Source organism: Phoca vitulina, unplaced genomic scaffold (genome assembly GCF_004348235.1).
Source record: "Phoca vitulina isolate PV1807 unplaced genomic scaffold, GSC_HSeal_1.0 scaffold62, whole genome shotgun sequence".
Lineage (NCBI taxonomy): Eukaryota > Metazoa > Chordata > Mammalia > Carnivora > Phocidae > Phoca > Phoca vitulina.
In genome coordinates, this window is record NW_022589765.1 from 3102586 (window position 1) to 3121621 (window position 19036).

Sequence of the window (19036 nt, forward strand, 5' to 3'; positions counted from 1 at the left end):
CACTTCACCTTTGAGCCTCAGTTGTCTCACCTGTAAAATGAGGAGGAAGAATCAGATCCTCTCTAAGGTCACTTCTAGCTCTGACACTCTAGGATTCTAGTATGCCGCTAGTGAAATTCACATTGTGCTAAGTGATTAAGAGTCAAATTGACACTGATAATGAAAGTGGGAATAAGCCAACTGTTCCTATTAGGAAAGCTCACCCGAAATTGATAAGAATAGTTTTTTCTTCCAGATTTTTTAAAATGGAACTTAAATAAGGACCTGACCTATTTATTATAATTTACATCTTAACTATGAGAAACGCCAAAAAAGATGAGTAAGAGTCACTGAAAGAGTTATCATCTAAGTTTCAGCCCAAATTTCCAGAGTCAAGGCAAACCCCTGGAGGGTGAGAGAGTGTGCTGGGAAGGGAATGAACATTTGTAGCAAGTATCTGACATCCAGGGTCTCCCTGAACTCTCCTGATTTTGTAAGATAGGTATTATTATTTCAGAGATGAAGAAACAGCTCTCTTTTTTAAAGCAGACTTGGCCAAAAATAACTACATCTGTCAACTATCCCCTCCTGTTTTCTTATTTCTCTAATGGAAATGAAAAACCTACCCCATTTCTCCCACTCCCCCACCCTTTCCCCTCATATTCATCCCCTGGGGAATCAGGAAATAAAACAATGATTTGGGCTTAAAGAGTACAATACACGCACCTAATGCTGTGGTGGTAGTCTCCATTCAGAGAGTTCAAAATACCAGTTTTATCCACTCAAAACAGGAAAAAAAACCATCTACCAAAATTTAAATAATATAACCACAAAAACAAAAGATCATAGTTAGGCAGGACCAAATCACATTATATACACCCATCACACCCACCCTACCCCATCTTAGCCCTTAACCAAAGGGGAAAAAAAAAAAGAAAACTAAGATCGAACCTAGCAGGAAAGGCAATACAAAGCCGTTAATTAATATATTGGAGTTTACTTTATAAACCTGAAACCCATTTTTCAAAAATTAAAACAAGGCTTTTGATCAGCACACCAAATTATTATGAATAAAGAGAAATACTTAGTACCAAACAACCTGACTCTTCGCATGACTAAAATGTAGTAAAATAGGTGGTGACTTCGAAATCTTTAGAGTGAACTTTCTAACAGAAAAGGAATGTCTACATGTAGATACGGAGAACTATTTTGGGAAAGGGGGAGGCGCAGATTTGGATCTGGTTATATTTTTGACCTTGCAAGTAATCATTTTTTGCACAACTAGATGGAAAGGATCCAGTGCTTTTTATAGTGAGAACACAGACAAACATTGGTAAGTCTTAAAAAAAAATGTGATTAGAAGTTGGAGTGCTGAGTGATTTCAGAACCTGAAGCAACAGCATTTCTAAACAATTCTTAAAATAAACTTGTTAGCCACATCAGCTTCATGCATTACATTTCACAACTCATGGGGAGAGAAAAGGTCTTTCTTAACTCTGAACATACAAGTTTTAAAAGAAGAGTTTTAATGAACTGAGGCTCCCAGAACAGGAAAAGCCTTATGTTAAAACAATTCAGTCCTTGGCCAACAACTAGACTGAACTACCTACCTGACTTGGAGCTGATGTGTTCTGGAAAACACATTTAAGAATCTTTAACACTTTTCTCCCCTTGTAATTTAAATTCAAAGCTTAGACTATATATGTAAAATTTAACCTAATGAACATTTAATTAAACCTAAGTGGAAGTGCAAAGGTAAAGAACTGAGAGTTTACACGATAAAACAAAAACCCCTGGGCAGTCATTATTTAATTTAAAAAGTTCTCATTTAAATTTGCAATGCTTTAGGGCGCCTGGGTGGCTCAGTTGGTTAAGCGACTGCCTTCGGCTCAGGTCATGATCCTGGAGTCCCGGGATCGAGTCCCACATCAGGCTCCCTGCTCAGCAGGGAGTCTGCTTCTCCCTCTGACCCTCCTCCCTCTCATGCTCTCTGTCTCTCATTGTCTCTCTCGCAAATAAATAAAATCTTAAAAAAAAAAAAAATAAAAAAAATAAATTTGCAATGCTTTAAATGACTGTCACTTAAAATAGTCATCCACAGAGGTGACGAGAACTTGACAATACTCTTCCTCTTAGAAAATACGATGAAAATAGAATTTTTAAGTTTCACTCTCAAACGTTTCTCCGCAGTAAAATGCCTCATTCACCTCTATGACAGGTCGGTTTAAGAATCCTGTAAGCAAACCCTGGGTGTTGTATGAAGCACTTCTAAACTTCTTATTTTTTATCTCTATTGACTTTTATTCAAGTTTTATTTTCTTTTTAATATTTAAACAAGTATTCTCGTTTTCTTGTCAATATTTTGTAATTTCCAAGAGATTTTAAGGATCTTGAGAGAACATTTATTTCAGAAGTATCTACTACTATTACTAGTCAAGGAAACAAAACAATTTAGGTAAAGACTTTGACATTTTGTCCTATATACATCTTAATTATCCTAACAGTAAAAACGCACACGAAACTTTAAAATACGAGATGATATGAGAAGCTCAACATGGAAAAGCTGTCCCTAAAACTACGAGCAGTGTACAAACATGCTTCTACTTTTTCCTACATAAGCTGACAGATGGTTAAAATACTGGGTTAACAAAGATCTTTTAGTAAAGTGACTTAGGCAGGCTTAAACTAGCAAGGATTAAAGATGAATCCTTACTAATTAATTGGAAGATCTGAGACATATTTTATATTTCATTTTACAAAATCAGGAATATTTATTTTGAAACAAGAGAAGACATGGTCTACCTGTCAGAAAACTACCACTCAGAAATATTTTTCATCCACAAAGCAGGAAAAACATAAAAACATTTAAATTTCACATTGGCACCAAAAAGGTTAACTGCTCTGCCTTCTTGGATTAGAAAAACTAAAGCTGAGCAATAAGTAGTTTTGCAGGCGTTTGAACATGCCTAAGCCTTTAAATCAGTAAAATACTTTCTAAAAATTCTGATTACAAAAGTAATACATACTTATAAAAAATCCAAACAGAACAAAATGAAAAAGTAGAAAGTGAAAGGCCCCTGCAACCCCCCTCTGGGCCCTACCCACCCCCCCCACCCCCCTCAAGAGAAACCACATTTAACAGTTTGGTGCTTTATCCGTCCAAATCTTTTGTTCTATACATATACAAAATACACACACCTTCATCTGACTCATTCTATACACAGTGTTTTGCCACTTCAGTTTACACTTAATATACCTTTGATATCTTTCCATGTCAGTACATGTTGGCTAGATGGTATTCTATCCTTAAATACCCTTTTAACAATGGCAAAATCATTTTTTACAATCACCCACCCAAGCACGTGTGTATAATTTTAAAAGAGAATGGACAAAATCCTAAAACACAAAGCAAACATCTAAAAATAATCTGTATCTTTCCACCAGTGTGGAACAGTTCATTCCTTTTCACACAAAACAAATTATGTGATTGGGGAGATTAACTAATCTCCACGTTTACACAGAATGCTCCATTTGTTAAGCCTATATGAAAAGAATGAAAAATTCAGTTGATTAATTCACTTACACTTAGAAACTAAGTTAGTGTACTACAAATACACATTGTGATCAGTTACAATATGCTTCTTAGTCTAGATTTCAATTAAATAACAGTAAAAAAAAAAAAAAGATATACAACATAGCTAATATCCCCCAAAATCCAGAAATTCAAATTTTAGATTACAAACTAGAACACTGTAGTTTACATTTTGTCTACTTGGTAGCAAATGCTAATGGCATTCAATGCTGATTACTTAAAGTCAGTTCACATCACACACTCAATCAGGGTAATGAGAAGAACATAATGCGCCTAACTGTAGAGTTAGATTAAGACATAAAAATTTTTTGCTTGAAAGTAATGACTGCGTAGCACATGGGACATTTGTCAACTGCTTCAGCACATTGTTTACAAGTGACCAGATGTCCACAAGGAATGAAAACCACAGCAATATTTCTATCCATACAGATTTTGCAAAGCTTCTCCTCTTGCAGGAGCCTTAGCTGCTCTTCAGCACTAATCTCTGCACAAAGAGAAAAGAAAGGTGTTAATTTTTGACTTTCTTAGTTGTTGAAATGTATTGAAACAACACGAACCCCTACTATGTGCCAGGCGCTAATCAAGGGCGGGGAGACAGGATGACTCACACATGACACCTGCTCTTAAGCAGCTTGCAGGCTAGAGGAGAGAAGGACGTGAGCTGAGGCTATGGAGGGAAGCACAAAGTACAAAGTGATAAGTGCTATAATAAAGTTATGTACAAAGTGCTCGGGGACGAGATGAGAGAACGAGTTCTTCTGTTCAGATGAGCTGGGAAAAGCTTCTCAGGTTGGCAGCTGCAGGGTGGGGGGATGGGGGAAATGGAGGAGTGACATTTAAACATGGCCGGCAACTTGCCAGGCACAGAAGCCAGGGTTAGGTAAAAAGAAGTGACATATGGAAAGGGCATGACTTACTCCAGAAATGGAGGGATGGATCTGAGGGACACTTCTGAAGTGGGACTGCTAGGATTTGGTGACTGACTAGATGTGAGGGGTGAGGAAAAAAAGAGGAAACAGTTGATTTTAAGATGTCTAGTGTGGCTGACAAGGGGATGGTGATGCCAAAAGGAAATACAGAAGGAGGTACTGGTTTGGCATTTTTCAAGTTGTTTTTGAGGTGTTTGCAGGGCATCTGTATATAAATGTCATTGGACAGTCACGTCTTGAGGTCAGGAGAAGGTAGGGCTAGAAAGAGAGATTTGGGTGCCATCAGCATACAGGTAGCACTAAAGTGCTCGCTAAATTCAGCCTTTCCCAAATTAGGTTTTGTGAAGTGTTAACAAATACGTCACACAAATGTGTTTCATGGTCAAACAGAACTATAATGACAGAGGCGCCTGGGCGGCTCAGTCAGTTAAGCGTCCGACTCTTGATCTCAGCTCAGGTCTCGATCTCACGGTTGTGAGTTTAAGCCCTGCATTGGGCTCCACAAAAAAAGAACTATAATGACAACATCATCAACAATGGCAGCAGTTAACAGTAACACAGCACTTATTACTACGTGCCAGGCATTATTCTAAAGGCATTACATATCTGTAATCTTTGTAGACCAGTGGTTTCCAAATGTGGCCTCACGTGGGAATCACTTGGGGCATTTTTTTAAAAAGATTTATTTATCTTTTTCCGAGATGGGGGGAGGGGCAGCAGAAGAGAATCTTCAAGCAGACTCCCCACTGAGTGGAGCCCCCAGGGGGCTCCATCACAGGACCCATGAGATCATGACCTGAGTCAAAACCAAGAGTTGGACGCTTAACTGACTGGGCAACTCAGGCGCACTTGGGACATTTTTTTAACGATAGATTGCTAGGCCCCATTAACTAAATCTAAAATTTCTGGGGTTGGTTTTTTTTATTTTGTTCCGAAATTAAAGTATGCAAAATAAAGAAGATATGGTTTTACACAACAACAACAATTTTTGGGATGGCACACACAGGCTCGGGAACCACTGCTATGAAGTACAGGTCAGTACAGTACAGTCTATGTCCCCTCTTAGAAAGTCACAATGTATGGCCCTATTTAACTACAGAGCTCCTTTTTCTCCCCCCCACTTTGTTTTTGTTCCCTCTTCATGGCATCCCTTTTAACATCTTGGGGAACACTTCTTTGTTGTTGTTGTTGTTTTAAAGATTTTATTTATTTATTTGACAGAGAGAGACACAGTGAGAGAGGGAACACAGGCAGGGGGAGTGGGAGAGGGAGAACAGGCTGCAGGGAGCCTGATGTGGGGCTCGATCCCAGGACCCTGGGACCATGACCTGAGCCGAAGGCAGACGCTTAAGACTGAGCCATGCAGGCGCCACCTTTTTTTTTTTTTTAAAGATTTTATTTATTCATTTGAGACAGAGCATGAGCAGGGGGAGAGGCAGAGGGAGAGGGAGAAGCAGGCTCCCAGCCGAGCAGGGAGCCCGATGTGGGGCTGGATCCCAGGATCCCAGGTTCATGACCTGAGCCGAAGGCAGACGCTTAACCATCTGAGCCACCCAGGCGTCCCCTTGGGAACACTGTTTTGAAAACAAGTTTGGGAAATAGTGGTTGAGTTTTATTCAACAAATATTTACTGAACACTTAACTAGGTTCTAGGAACTAGAGATACAACAATTAACAAATACATAGGCCCCAGGCCCCTAATTGTTCATAAACAAGTAAGAAACACAAGTAGACAGGAAATTATAATAGAGTGTACTGATAAAGGTAATTACAATGTGTTATGAAGAACACAGGAAGCGTGTGAGTGTGCACACACACATAAACAGAAGGCCTCCTGGAAGAAATTATACTTAAACTGGGTCCTAAAGGATGAGGAGGAGTTAACTAGGAAAGATGGAGAGGGGACCCTGAGGGAACAGAGGCAGTGGCAGAAGAATGTTCCGGGCAGAGGAAATGGCACAGGCAGGCTCCAAGGGGAGAGACAGAACAAGGCCTGTAAGTGCACGGGTAAGGCCTGGGGAGGGACACAGCATGACATGAGGGTACAGAAGGTTACAGGGGCCCGGTCATGAAAGATTTGGCAACCCACATAAAGGAGTTTGGACTTGATCCTGAGGGCCCTGGGGGCCAGTAAAGGGTATTAACCTGGAGAGAGAGAGAGAGAGAGAGAGATTTGTGTTTTGGAGAAGTATGCCTGACCAGGGGTGGAAAGTATTATTTAATCTCTTTCTTCTTAAAAAGCAACCTCATGGTTTAATAATCAAAACTATAAGCTCAAACATGGACTGCATCAGAGATAAGATAAAGCACCTGTCCTCAAGAAGCTTGGTCTGATGTGCAGGACAGAAAAGAAAACCGTTCTAAAACAATGTTACGAATGCTCTCATAGCAGCGCAAGTAGAGAAGAGGGAGCTCCGGAGTCTGCTGTGGGTCCTGGGGAAAGCTTCAAAGAATGACCTCTAAGTGGAGCCTTGAAGGATGAGTTCACAAGATGGATTTAGGGGACTGGGGGTGGAGTGGGGAATGAGACTAGGTACACAGACAGGGAAAAGGCAGCTGGGGCAGAGGGAACAACGGAAGTAAAGGGTTGGCAACTCTACACTGATTTGTATTATACTAAAGCATTTAACCAAAAAAGTCAGAATCAAGTACATACTCATGCCCCCCCAAAAGGAGGAAAACAATTAAGAAATTCACACATGACTTTTGGATGTGACGCTCCAATGAGTAAAACGAACACTGGACCTCGAAGAGTCAAGTTTATAGAGACAGAAAGCAGAATGGTGACTGTCAGGGGCTGGGGGAGGGGGAATGAGGAGGTGTTGTTTCATGGGGACAGAGTTTCAGTTCTGTAGATAAAAAGATTTGTGGAGACTGGTTGCACAACTGTGAATGTACTTAACGCTACTGAACTGTACACTTAAAACATTTTTTTAAGAGGAACACTGGACCACATGTCAGGAAACCTGATTTTTATTCCCAACTAGCTGAGTGATCTTTGCCAACAGCACATCTATACTTCAGTTTTCTTACTGAAGTAATGTAAGTTATTATATGATCTTTCAGGTTCACTTTGGTTCTGATGCTCTGATTCCATTTTACAGACCACAGTGGAATGAAATGTCTGGCCTACCAAACACTGTTATCAACTTTTTCTACCTTATTTCAGCCTTATGTACAGCTGCTTACTTGACATGGTGAGGCTCTGGGCATAGATTTTACCTCCTGAGACCAATAGTTTATCTCTGACAATTTTATTTCACTCAAGCCTTAGGGTAACTATTGGATTCTACGTCCTTTACTATGGCACCTTTCCCCTTCTAATTTCTTTAAATAATTAATTTATTTGAGAAAGAGAGAGGGAGAGTATACAAGCAGGTGGAGGAACAGAGGGAGAGGGACAAGCAGACTCCACGCTGAGCACAGAGCCCAATGCGGAGCTCAATCCCACGACCCTAAGATCATGACCTGAGCTGAAATCAAGAGTCAGACGCTTAATCACTGTGCCACCCAGGTGCCCCATCTTTTTTAAGATTTTATTTATTCATTTGAGAGAGAGAGAGAGCACGAGTCGGGGAGAGGCAGACTCCCCTGCTGAGCTAGGAGCCCAATGTGGAACTAGATCCCAGGACCCAGAGATCATTACCTGAGCTGAAGGCAGACGCTTAACCATCTGAGCCACCCAGGCACCCCCAACTTTTTAAAATTATTTATTTATTTGAGAGAGAGAGAGAGCGTGTGAGCAGGGGGAGGGGCAAAGGGAGAGGGAGAGAGAATCTCAAGCAGACTCCCCACTGAGCATAGAGCCCGATGCAGGGCTTGATCCCACAACCCTGAGATCGACCCTGAGCTGAAATCAAGAGTTGGATGCTTAACTGACTGAGCCACCCAGGTGCCCCAGCACGCTATGTATTCTTTAAAAAGAAAGAAAGATGCTATTTGGTACTATTTTTAGAAGACCATTTCCTGGGCTATTCTCTGTCACACAGCCATTGGGATAAAGCTAGTACTCAATCTAGGATTTCTCAGTAAGCAACAATAACAGTGTAGTTTTTCTAATAACTTCCACCTGCTTCACCTCAGTTAGGCCCGCCTTCTACTTTGTATAGAATTAAGAGAGTCCTTGTGCCAGTCTTTACTCATCAGCCCTGGGGAAGAGGAATAGGCAGTAGCCCTAGTGTGAGAAGATAGCCTGTATCAATTAACCTCCCTCTCAATTTAATGAGACCAAGGAGAGGTCAACTGATGAATTCCAACTCCTGAGAGCTGCCCTTTGCTTAGGCCCTCCTTCCCACACCATCCTAGCTTGTAGTCTCTGTGATAAGAACCCCCATCAACTCCTGTTGGATAGAAAAGACACTCCCTAAAGCACTCTGTTCTCTTCCTATTACAACCCACTAAATCATCCTGTTGCTGACAATACCTTCAGGTATAAAAACTAACACCTTATTGTCAAACTTGAGTTGTGGTTAAGATGCAGGGAAAAATGATATGATCACTTGTATTTCTATTACAGTAGAAAGATGACCAAGTCAGTGGTTCATTTTACCATTACCAGGACAAGTGAAGCTATAACAGGTTTTAAACAAATGTCTACTTAGGAAAAGAGTAGTAAGCTTTCTGCTGAATGTTTTACATCAACTGATGAAATTTAAAAAAATCACTGTTATACTGTTTTGTGACTGATGTAATTATCTGAATGTTTTAGAAGCATTTGAAATAACTTAAAAATCAAAAGGGTCTATTCATTTTTTAATTTTAATTTTTTTTTTAAGTAAGCTCTACATCAACATTGAGCTTGAACTCAACCCTGAGATTAAGAGTCACATGCTCTTCTAACTGAGCCAACCAGGTGCCCCAAAATGGTCTTTAATGTAAAAAAAAAAAAAAAAAAAAGTAAACTTTTAGATTTATTAGCACAGGGAGAATTTTCAAACTTTGGGAGAGGCGGTCAAGAGCTCAGAGAACAATGACTATAACAACGTACCTCAGTACCCAAAATGTATTCACAGTTTGAAACCTTTTTTTTTTTTTAAAGATTTTATTTATTTGACAGAGAGACACAGCGAGAGGGAACACAAGCAGGGGGAGTGGGAGAGGGAGAAGCAGGCTTCCCGCAGAGCAGGAAGCCTGATGCGGGGCTCCATCCCAGGACCCCGGGATCATGACCCGGGCCGAAGGCAGACGCTTAATGACTGAGCCACCCAGGCGCCCCTGAAACCTTTTCTTTAACCTTCGATGTTGCCATCAAACACTAGAGTTGCTTTCATTCTGAAAGAAGGAACTTATATTTTTTATCTTTTTTTCCTAAAAGGAGTTTATATGCTTCTCTTGCATATTATTTAATATACTTTTTAGAGGTGCCTGGCTGGCTCAGTCAATAGACCATGCGACTCTTTATTTCAGGGTTGTGAGTCCAAGCCCCGACTTGGGCGTGGAGCCTACTTAAAAAAAAGTTTAATACACTTTCTCTGTATGATTTACAGTACCAGGGGGCCACTCATTCAAGCTGTATTTAGTAATATAGTGCTTTTACAGGTTTATATCACATGAAAAGTTGCAGAACACTCTAAATCCATTTTAACTACAAAACTTACAGATTTCACACACAATCATAAAAGCCTTCATTGTTCTTTATCTAAATTAAAACACAAACCCATACTTAAATAAATCAGGGGTGCCTGGGTGGCTCAGTCAGGTAAGTGTCCGACTCTTTTTTTTTTTTAAAGACTTATTTATTCTAGAGAGAGACAGAAGGGGGGAGGGGCAGAGGGAGAAAATCCTCAAGCAGACTCCCTACCGAGTGTGGAGCCTAATCCCACAACCCATGAGATCATGACCTGAGCTGAAACCAAGAGTTGGATGCTTAACCAACTGAGCCGCCCAGGCACCCCAGCATCCGACCCCTGATTTCAGCTCAGGTCATGAGGATCAAGGGATCAAGCCCTGCAAAGGGCTTCATGCTCAGTGGGGAGTCTGCTTGAGATTCTCTCTTTCCCTCTCCTTCTGTCCCTTCCCCCCTGCACTCTCTCTAAAATAAATAAATAAATCATTACAAAAATAAAATTAAATTACTAAATCAGTGGATCTTACTTGGATACCAATTAGGACAAATCAACTGTTAAGAATGTTTTAAGACAATGGGGAAAATTAAAACCAACTGATTTTCAAATGATATTATGGAATTATTGGTAATTCTGTTAAGTGTGGTAACAGTATGTTATGGAATAAATGTATCCCCCCCAAAATTCATATGTTGAAGCCCTAAACTCTCAATGTGATGGGACTCACAGATGGGCTCTTTGGGAGGTAATTAAATTTATATGAGGTCATAAGGGTGGGATGTGCTCATTATGGAATCAGTATCTCTTTTATTTCTTTTTTTCTTTCTTTCTCTTTATGTATGTATGTATTTTTATTTTTATTTATTTTAAAGATTTTATTTTTACATAATCTCTACACCTAACGTGGGGCTCAAACTCACAACCCCAAGATCAAGAGTCGCATGCTCTACCGACTGAGCCAGGTACCCCTGTATTTATTTTTAAAGTAAACTCTAGGGGCGCCTGGGTGGCTCAGTCATTGAGGGTCTGCCTTCGGCTCAGGTCATGGTCTCAGGGTCCTGGGACTGAGCCCCGCATCGGGCTCCCTGCTCAGCGGGAAGCCTGCTTCTCCCTCTCCCACTCCCTCTGCTTGTGTTCCCTCTCTCGCTGTGTCTCTGTCAAATAAATCAATCAAATCTTAAAAAAAAATAAATAAACTCTATGCCCAACGTGAGGCTCAAACTCACGACCCCAAGATCAAGAGTCACATACTCTACTGACTAAGCCAGCCAGATGTCCCATGGAATCAGTGTATTTATAAGAAGAGGAAGAGAGACCAGAGTGCTCTCTCTTGGCCACGCGAAGACACAGAAAGAAGGCAGCCATGTGCAGGCCTGGAAGAGAGTCCTCATCAGGAACCAAATCTGCCAGCACCTTGATCCTGGACTTCCCGGCCCCCAGAAATGTGAGAAATAAATATCTGTTGTTTAAGTCTATGGTATTCTGTTAGAGCAATCTGAGCACAGTTTAAGTTACTGCTTAACAAAACAGTATTAAGATTATGTTAAAAAAAATCCTTATCTGTTAGGTATATTTAAAGTATTTACAGGTAAATGATATATGGGATACCTGGAATTTTCTTTGAAATACCATAGCAAAAAAAGTTGGGGGAAGAAATGAAACAAGATTGAAAAATTGTTGATAATTATTGAATCTGGTTTATGGGTACGTGAGCGTTCATTTTAGTATTTTCTCCACTTTTGAGTATTTGTGCATTTTTTATTAACAGAAAGTTTTAAAAAAATGTTTATCCTAAGGGGGATATGAGAAGGAAAAAAAATGAATGGGTCACAAAGTCATAATAAGAAACTAACCAGGGGTGCCTGGGTGGCTCAGTCGTTAAGCGTCTGCCTTCGGCTCAGGTCATGATCCCAGAGTCCTGGGATCGAGCCCCACTTCGGGCTCCTTGCTCAGCGAGAAGCCTGCTTCTCCCTCTCCCACTCCCCCCACTTGTGTTCCCTCTCTCGCTGTGTCTCGCTCTGTCAAATAAATAAATAAAATCTTTAAAAAAAAAAAAGAAACTAACCATAATGAAGTACTGTTAGGTGTTTCTTGCTTTTTAAAAACAGCCATGCATACCTTTTTGCAATGAAGTCTGGCTTGATTCATCTTGTGTATTGTCTTTCTGAGCACTCACTAGATCTGAAACCAGAATCTCAAGTGATTTATAGTTGCTCCCAGATGTCTGAATTTTTTCCTCCATTATTTTCTTAATGTCCTTGAAACTAAATCCCATTCGTATAGCTTCTTGTAACATAGGATTTTGGAAGATGGCATCATCTGAAATAAAAATTGGTGAGGAAAAAGAACACAGAGTTTAAACAATTATTTTCATTAATACAACTCAACAGCAAAGTACAGTTAAAAAGAAAAAGGTAAGCAGCAAGAAAAAAACAAAAAACAAACCAGCAAATCAAAGCTACTTTGGGAAGAAGATTTTGAAATATTTATTGAAATATTTAAGCACTGAAGAATCTTTCAGAATCTTATAATCATTGAAAATACAGTATTATTTTGTAGCACTATGAATTGAGATTAGGTGCTTTAAAGACCAAAGAAATAGTAAAAGATTAGGTAAAGAAATAGTAAAAAATTAGGTAAAGCCGATTCAAAGAAAAAGTTAAGTGCTTCAAAAATCAGACCTTTTTTCAAATCAGCTGTACTCATTAACAGCTAACCTAAGTACTTAAAGAGTAGATATCTTTCCCAAGTCCTTAGCAATTATTTTGGAAAAATCATGGGAAACAGGAGGAATTCACAGTCTGTGACCTTGAATGTGTGAGTTTCCTATCTCTGAGACTGAGTTTCTGCAGCCAAGGGGGGTGAACCAGATAAGGCAACAAAATGAATAGAAATTCACTGTAATGGTACTCAAAGTAGATATACAGGTTATGTAGAGAACTGCTAAAAGAGGAGACTTATTTACAACCTCTGATTCATCAATTCTACTCGAGTATTAAATATAAGTACAAAGGTCCACCAAAAAAAAAAAAATCCACCAAAGACATGCACAAGAATATTCATAGCAGTGCCATTTGTAACAGCCTCAAACTGGGAACAACTTGAACATCTATCACCAGGTGAATGGATAAGTAAACTGTGGTATATTCAAACACTACACAGCAAGAAGAAAAATGAACTACTGCCACAGACAACATAATGAATCTCACAGATCTGATGAACAAAAAAGTCATCATAATGATGAGCCAGAGACAAAAGAATATACCATATGATTGCATTTATAAGATGTTCAAAACTAATCTATGGTAATAGAAGTCAGAACATAACTTAGGGTAGATGTTGATTGGGAAAGGGGCCTGAAGGAGTTTCTGGCATGGTGGAAATGTTCTATATCTTTTTTCTTAAAGATTTTATTTATTTGAGAGAGAGCACTAGCGGGAGGGGGATGGGCAGAGGGAGAGGGAGAAGCAGACTCCCTGCTGGGCAGGGAGCCCGATGCGGGGCTCAATCCCAGGACCCCGAAATCATGACCTGAGCCGAAGGCAGATGCTTAACTGACTGAGACACACAGTTGCCCCTGTTCTATATCTTGATTTGGCTGATGACTACACAGATAAATGCACGTTAAAATTCATTGAATTGAATACTTAAGATTAGTCTATTTTAAGCATTTTATTGTATGTGTACTGTATTTCAATAAATGTTTTTTAAAAGGAGCCGTTGGAAAGGGATTTGATTATAAGAAATATTACATGGTAAGTAACAAAAGAAGTAGGAAAGTAACTTAAGATTTCTGTTTGATAAAGAAAAATTCTGTTGGGAGGTTATAATGCACATAAAAGACCATTTATGAGACTACTAAAGCATCTGAATGAGAAATAAGGGCAGAAACTAGGGCAGAACCAGTGGATTTTAGACAATATTAAAAAGGTTGACTTCATCAGACCTGGTGGTTAATTAACTGTAGAGGGATTAAGGAAAGCAAAGAGCTTAAAATGATTCAAATTACTGGGTGACTTTGTGAACTGTGGAGCTATTAACCAACTTGGGGGGGCGGGGAAGAACAGGACTGGATTCAGTCTGAGTGGTTTTTCTTTAAAGATTTTTATTTATTATTTATTTGACAGAGAGACACACAAGCAAGAGAGGGACCACAAGCAGGGGGAGTGGGGGAGGGAGAAGCAGGCTTCCCACGGAGCAGGGAGCCCGATGCGGGGCTTGATCCCAGGACCCCAGGATCATGACCTGAGCCGAAGGCAGACGCTTAACGACTGAGCCACCCAGGCGCCCCGTCTGAGTGATTTTTAGAAATGCTGAATTTGAGCTGTTTTTTGAGATTTCTAGGTGGAGATGTCCAGAGGTCAGCTGGACATCACACTTTCCTGGTTCTACTATTTGGTTTTTTTTCCAGCTTGTTTCGCTGGCTCCTTCTGCTCACCTGATTAGACACTGGTGGTTCCCTTCCATTCTCTCACTGATCGCCCCCTTTTTAACAATCTCTCTGGATACTTCCCCCACTACCACAATTTTACCCTTACTTATGTGAGTTCCAGGTTTTAAGACCCACCTACTTGGATATCCTGCAGGCATCTCAAGCTTATCTTGCTAAAAACCAAAAGCAGGGACAACAGGATATCCACATGAAAAATAATTAAAATGGCCCCCACCTTACACATATATAAAAATTAACTCAAAATGGATCAAAGACCTGAATGTAAGAGATAAAACCATAAAACTCTTAGAAGAAAACATAAATGACCTTGGATTAGGCATGATTTCTTAGATATAACACTAAAAGCATAAGCAACAAAAAATAAGATAAATTGGATTTCATCAAAATTAAAAATTTATATACTTCAAAGGTACACCAGCAAGAAAGTGAAAAGAGGGGCGCCTGGGTGGCTCAGTCGTTAAGCGTCTCTGCCTTTGGCTCAGGGTCATGATCCCAGGGTCCTGGGATCCAGTCCCGCATTGGGCTCCCTGCTCCGAGGGAAGCCTGCTTCTCCCTCTCCCACTCTCCCTGCTTGTGTTCCCTCTCTTGCTGTGTTTCTGTCAAATAAATAAATAAAATCTTTAAAAAAAAAAAAAGTGAAAAGAACAAGTGAAAATATTTACAAATCATGTATCTGACATGGGACGTATATGTAAAAAACTAGAATATATAAAGAATTCTTATAACTCAATAACAAAAAGATAAATAACCTAACTAAACAATGGGCAAAGGCAATGGACATTTCTCCAAAGAAGACATACGAATGGCCAATAAGCACATGAAAGGATGGCTGACATCATTAGCCATCGGGAAATGCAAATCAAAACCACAATAAGATACCACTTTACATCCACTAAGATGGCTGAAATAAAACATACGGGGCGCCTGGGTGGCTCAGTCTTAAGCGCCTGCCTTTGGCTCAGGTCATGACCCCAGGGTCCTGGGATTGAGCCCCGCATCAGGCTCCCTGCTCTGCGGGAGGCCTGCTTTTCCCTCTCCCACTCCCCCTGCTTGTGTTCCCTCTCTTGCTGTCTCTCTGTCAAATAAATAAAATCTTAAAAAAAAAAAAGACATACAATAACTAGTGTTAACAAGGATGTGGAGAAACAAACTAGAAACCTTATACACTGCTAGTGGGAATGTAAAATGGTGCAGCCATGTTGGAAAACTGGCCCGTTTATCAAAAGGTTAAATGTAGAGTTACTACATGACCCAGCAATTCCATGCCGAAATATATACTCAGAATTAAAAACCTATGTCCACACAAAAATTTGCACACAAATGTTCATAGCAGCATCAGTATCCTTCATAAGAGCCAGAAAGTAGAAACCCAAATGTCTATCAACTAACTGATGAATGGATAAAGAGAATGTGGTATTATCCATACAAAGGAAAATTTTTCCACCATAAAAAAAGAATGAAGTACTCCTATAGGAGTACCACAACATGGATGAACTTCAAAGCCACATATTATGATTCCATTCATATGGAATGTCCAGAATAGGCAAACCCAGAGAGACAGAAGTAGATTGGTAGCTGTCTGGCTGGACCTGAGGGTGAAGGGGCAGCAATGGGGAGTGACTGCTAGTGACTGCTAATGGGCATAGGATTTCTTTTAGGGATTACGATAATGTTCTGCAATTAAATAGCAGTGATGATTCCACAACCTTGTGAATATACCAAAAACCACTAAAGTGTACAGTTTATAAGGGTGAAATTTTTGCTATACGAATTACATCTCAATTTTAAAACATTAATCCTAAACTAGAGTCTCATTAGTCATAAAAAGTACAGGATGCATTGTAAGGATGATTACTATCAAGAAATGTTATAGAATCTTCATTTGTGGATAATTTCAAAAATATAGGCTGAAATAAACGATTTCTTAAACTTTATTACTTATGTCCATTACAAACCTGTATCAAACATTATCAAAGTGGCTCTCCTTCTTAAGCATATTTATGCATATATATAGTTTTGTCTTGTAACCCTTAAAATACTAAATAGATGACACTATAAGGAGTGGGGAATCAGTAGACATATTCTAAATTTACTATTTTTGAAACATGATGCCTAAGTTGAGAACGAGATCTACAGTGTGATGTAGGTTTCAGAAGACCCTGTTTATAGTCCTAGTTCCACTAATGATTTGTAACATATCTGTGGGCAGGTCACTTAACCTCCTTGACTCTGTTTCTTCATCTGAAATGTGGGGATAATGGTATCATCTCTGCTTAACATAGTTATCTTTCTGGTTTTTAAAGAGGTTTACGATGAGTAAATAATCTTTGGGATAAAAACCTCTACCTCTCTATAAGGGAACAGGAGGTAAACCAAACCATGTCCCTCTGTGAAGAAACTGGGGGAGGCACAAAGATGGCACGGGATAAGGAAGCAGGTAGGGCTGATCATGGTGATGGCACATTAGAGCATTGGATTCATGATCCTGGCTAACTCAAGAAGCACCTGGGACAAAAATACACTTAACTCCTCCTTTTGTGATTTTAACAGAAATGACAATGGACAGCCTACAGCTGCTGCGCCTGAACTTAGAAAAGCTAACTGCCCAATCTCCATAGGAATGTTCTTTCTTAAAATTTTATTTTTTATTTTTTAGTATAATTAATATAATTTTATTTATATATAACTATATAACTTATCATTTAATATGATTTAGCGTAATTTTTAAATTTTCCAGTACAATTAATGTACAGTGTTACATTAGTCACACGAATGTTAATATATAAATATCTGGCTTAAATTTATAAGCACTTCATTAATTCTTAGATTTATAGCAATCTCATCTCAAATAAATATACCTTGATTACCTTGAAAGAACAAGCTTAAGTCTCTACCCTATAAATAACAACTGTAATAAACTGGCAATGAAATTAAGCATATAATTATTTTAATAAACATATTTACCAATTCTTTTAGTTAATGATGGTGTTTTTTCAGCAGTTCTTACCTAAAATAGAAATATGGATTATAAGTTAGAATTCTTTTTGGTAGAAGGCAATTACCTCAATTTGAAAAATTACACTAATCATGAATTTATAAATTGGCTTTATTCCAATTCAACACACGAAGGTTCGCAAGAGGCATAACGTGATCAAGCTAGAAGGAATTAAAAGATCATCTAACCCAATCCATTCACTTTATAGACAAGACACTGAGGCTCAGGGAGCTAAAACAACTTAATGGAGGCAAGAGAGTTCACGGTAGGGCCATAATGGCAACTCTGGCCTCCCACTCCCACATGGTACCTTGGCCACTCCAGGACGCACCGTCAATTTAGACACAGTTTTGAGATTTAAAATATTGTCTATGAAAAGTTTACAACTATTTATGACTATAAAACACATTACACAAAAGTCTAATTTCAGAAAGCTGAGGGATTAAGTATTTTAGTTCTTCAAGCCCATTTTTGTTTACACTGATAGGTAAATCAATCAGCTCATGGTGATTCCTTTTTCATAAATCTGCTTCAGGTTAAGAATAACAAGCATTCTTCAAGATCTCCCCTTTAAAGCTCACCATACATTATTAATTTAAGATACTATACTGTGAATTTTACACCAAGAAATCATTGCAAAAGAAATTAATATTTAAAAATATATATTCTACAATATGTGACTTACCACAGAGTCCTCAAGTGAATGGGTTAAATGAATATTGCTTATATATTCTTGTCCCTTCTCTTCTAATAGATATTTACACCTAAACAATTAAAAGAAGGTTAAACTTTGGTAGCTGATAAGTTAGTGAAGTATAAGTAAAGATATAATCTCTATGATCTTAATTCCATTAACTTGCTTTTTGGTATTTCTAAGAAGCTGCAAAATGAAATGTTATCCAATTCCCTATCAACTGTCATTTTAAAGTTAAAAAAAAAAATGTTCCCTTTGTTATGCTACTTTGCTAATCTTAGTGAGGCAAAAAATACCAACTTGAGAACTTTCAACTTTTAAGCAAGTTATTAAATTATCGCCTTAAGATTTAAAATTTTTTTCAAATAGTTCATCTTAAATTTTATTTAGAGGATTAACCAACTGTACATTTTGAAGGAATTCATTGGGCTTTCAACCTTTCCTTTTAAGGCTTTTTAAGGTTAAGGTTTATTTTCAAACAATCGCTCTGAAATTTTAAGTTGTACTATTTTGCAGGCCAAAAATTCTACACCACTTATATATATGTATACCTTATTTTTAAAGAAGCAAGATGGCAAAGGGACATTTAGAGTATGTCATTATCATTCTAAGATGCCATTGATTATAAGAAGCGTGATTATTTTATGTACCACCACTGCCAATTAAATTATGACCCACCACCAGATGTGTCCTCATTTCAAAAATTTGAAGATGTGAACTGTATGTCTTAGAAGCAGTGAGATACAGTACTATTTGACAGGGGGTGTGATGGGTTCTTAGGGAAAATTCTTGGCAACAAGGGCTCTCTTGTGCCCATCGTGAAAAGAGCC

General features: G+C 38.8%; 1 protein-coding gene across 2 annotated transcripts in view; it reads right to left on the reverse strand.

Annotated features, from left to right (window-relative positions):
• Positions 1-3103: 3103 nt before the first annotated feature.
• XIAP (X-linked inhibitor of apoptosis) overlaps positions 3104-19036 on the reverse strand; it is a 53967-nt gene continuing 38034 nt past the window's right edge. The window contains exons 5-8 of one of the 2 annotated variants that reach the window (XM_032391379.1): positions 18198-18276; positions 17482-17524; positions 12183-12383; positions 3104-4055 (exon numbers count right to left, since the gene is read on the reverse strand). In XM_032391379.1, coding sequence (XP_032247270.1) covers positions 3862-4055; positions 12183-12383; positions 17482-17524; positions 18198-18276 — 517 coding nt within the window. In that variant the 3' untranslated portion in view covers positions 3104-3861. The remainder of the gene's footprint in view (positions 4056-12182; positions 12384-17481; positions 17525-18197; positions 18277-19036) is intronic. The other variant, XM_032391380.1, reaches the window with a different exon arrangement.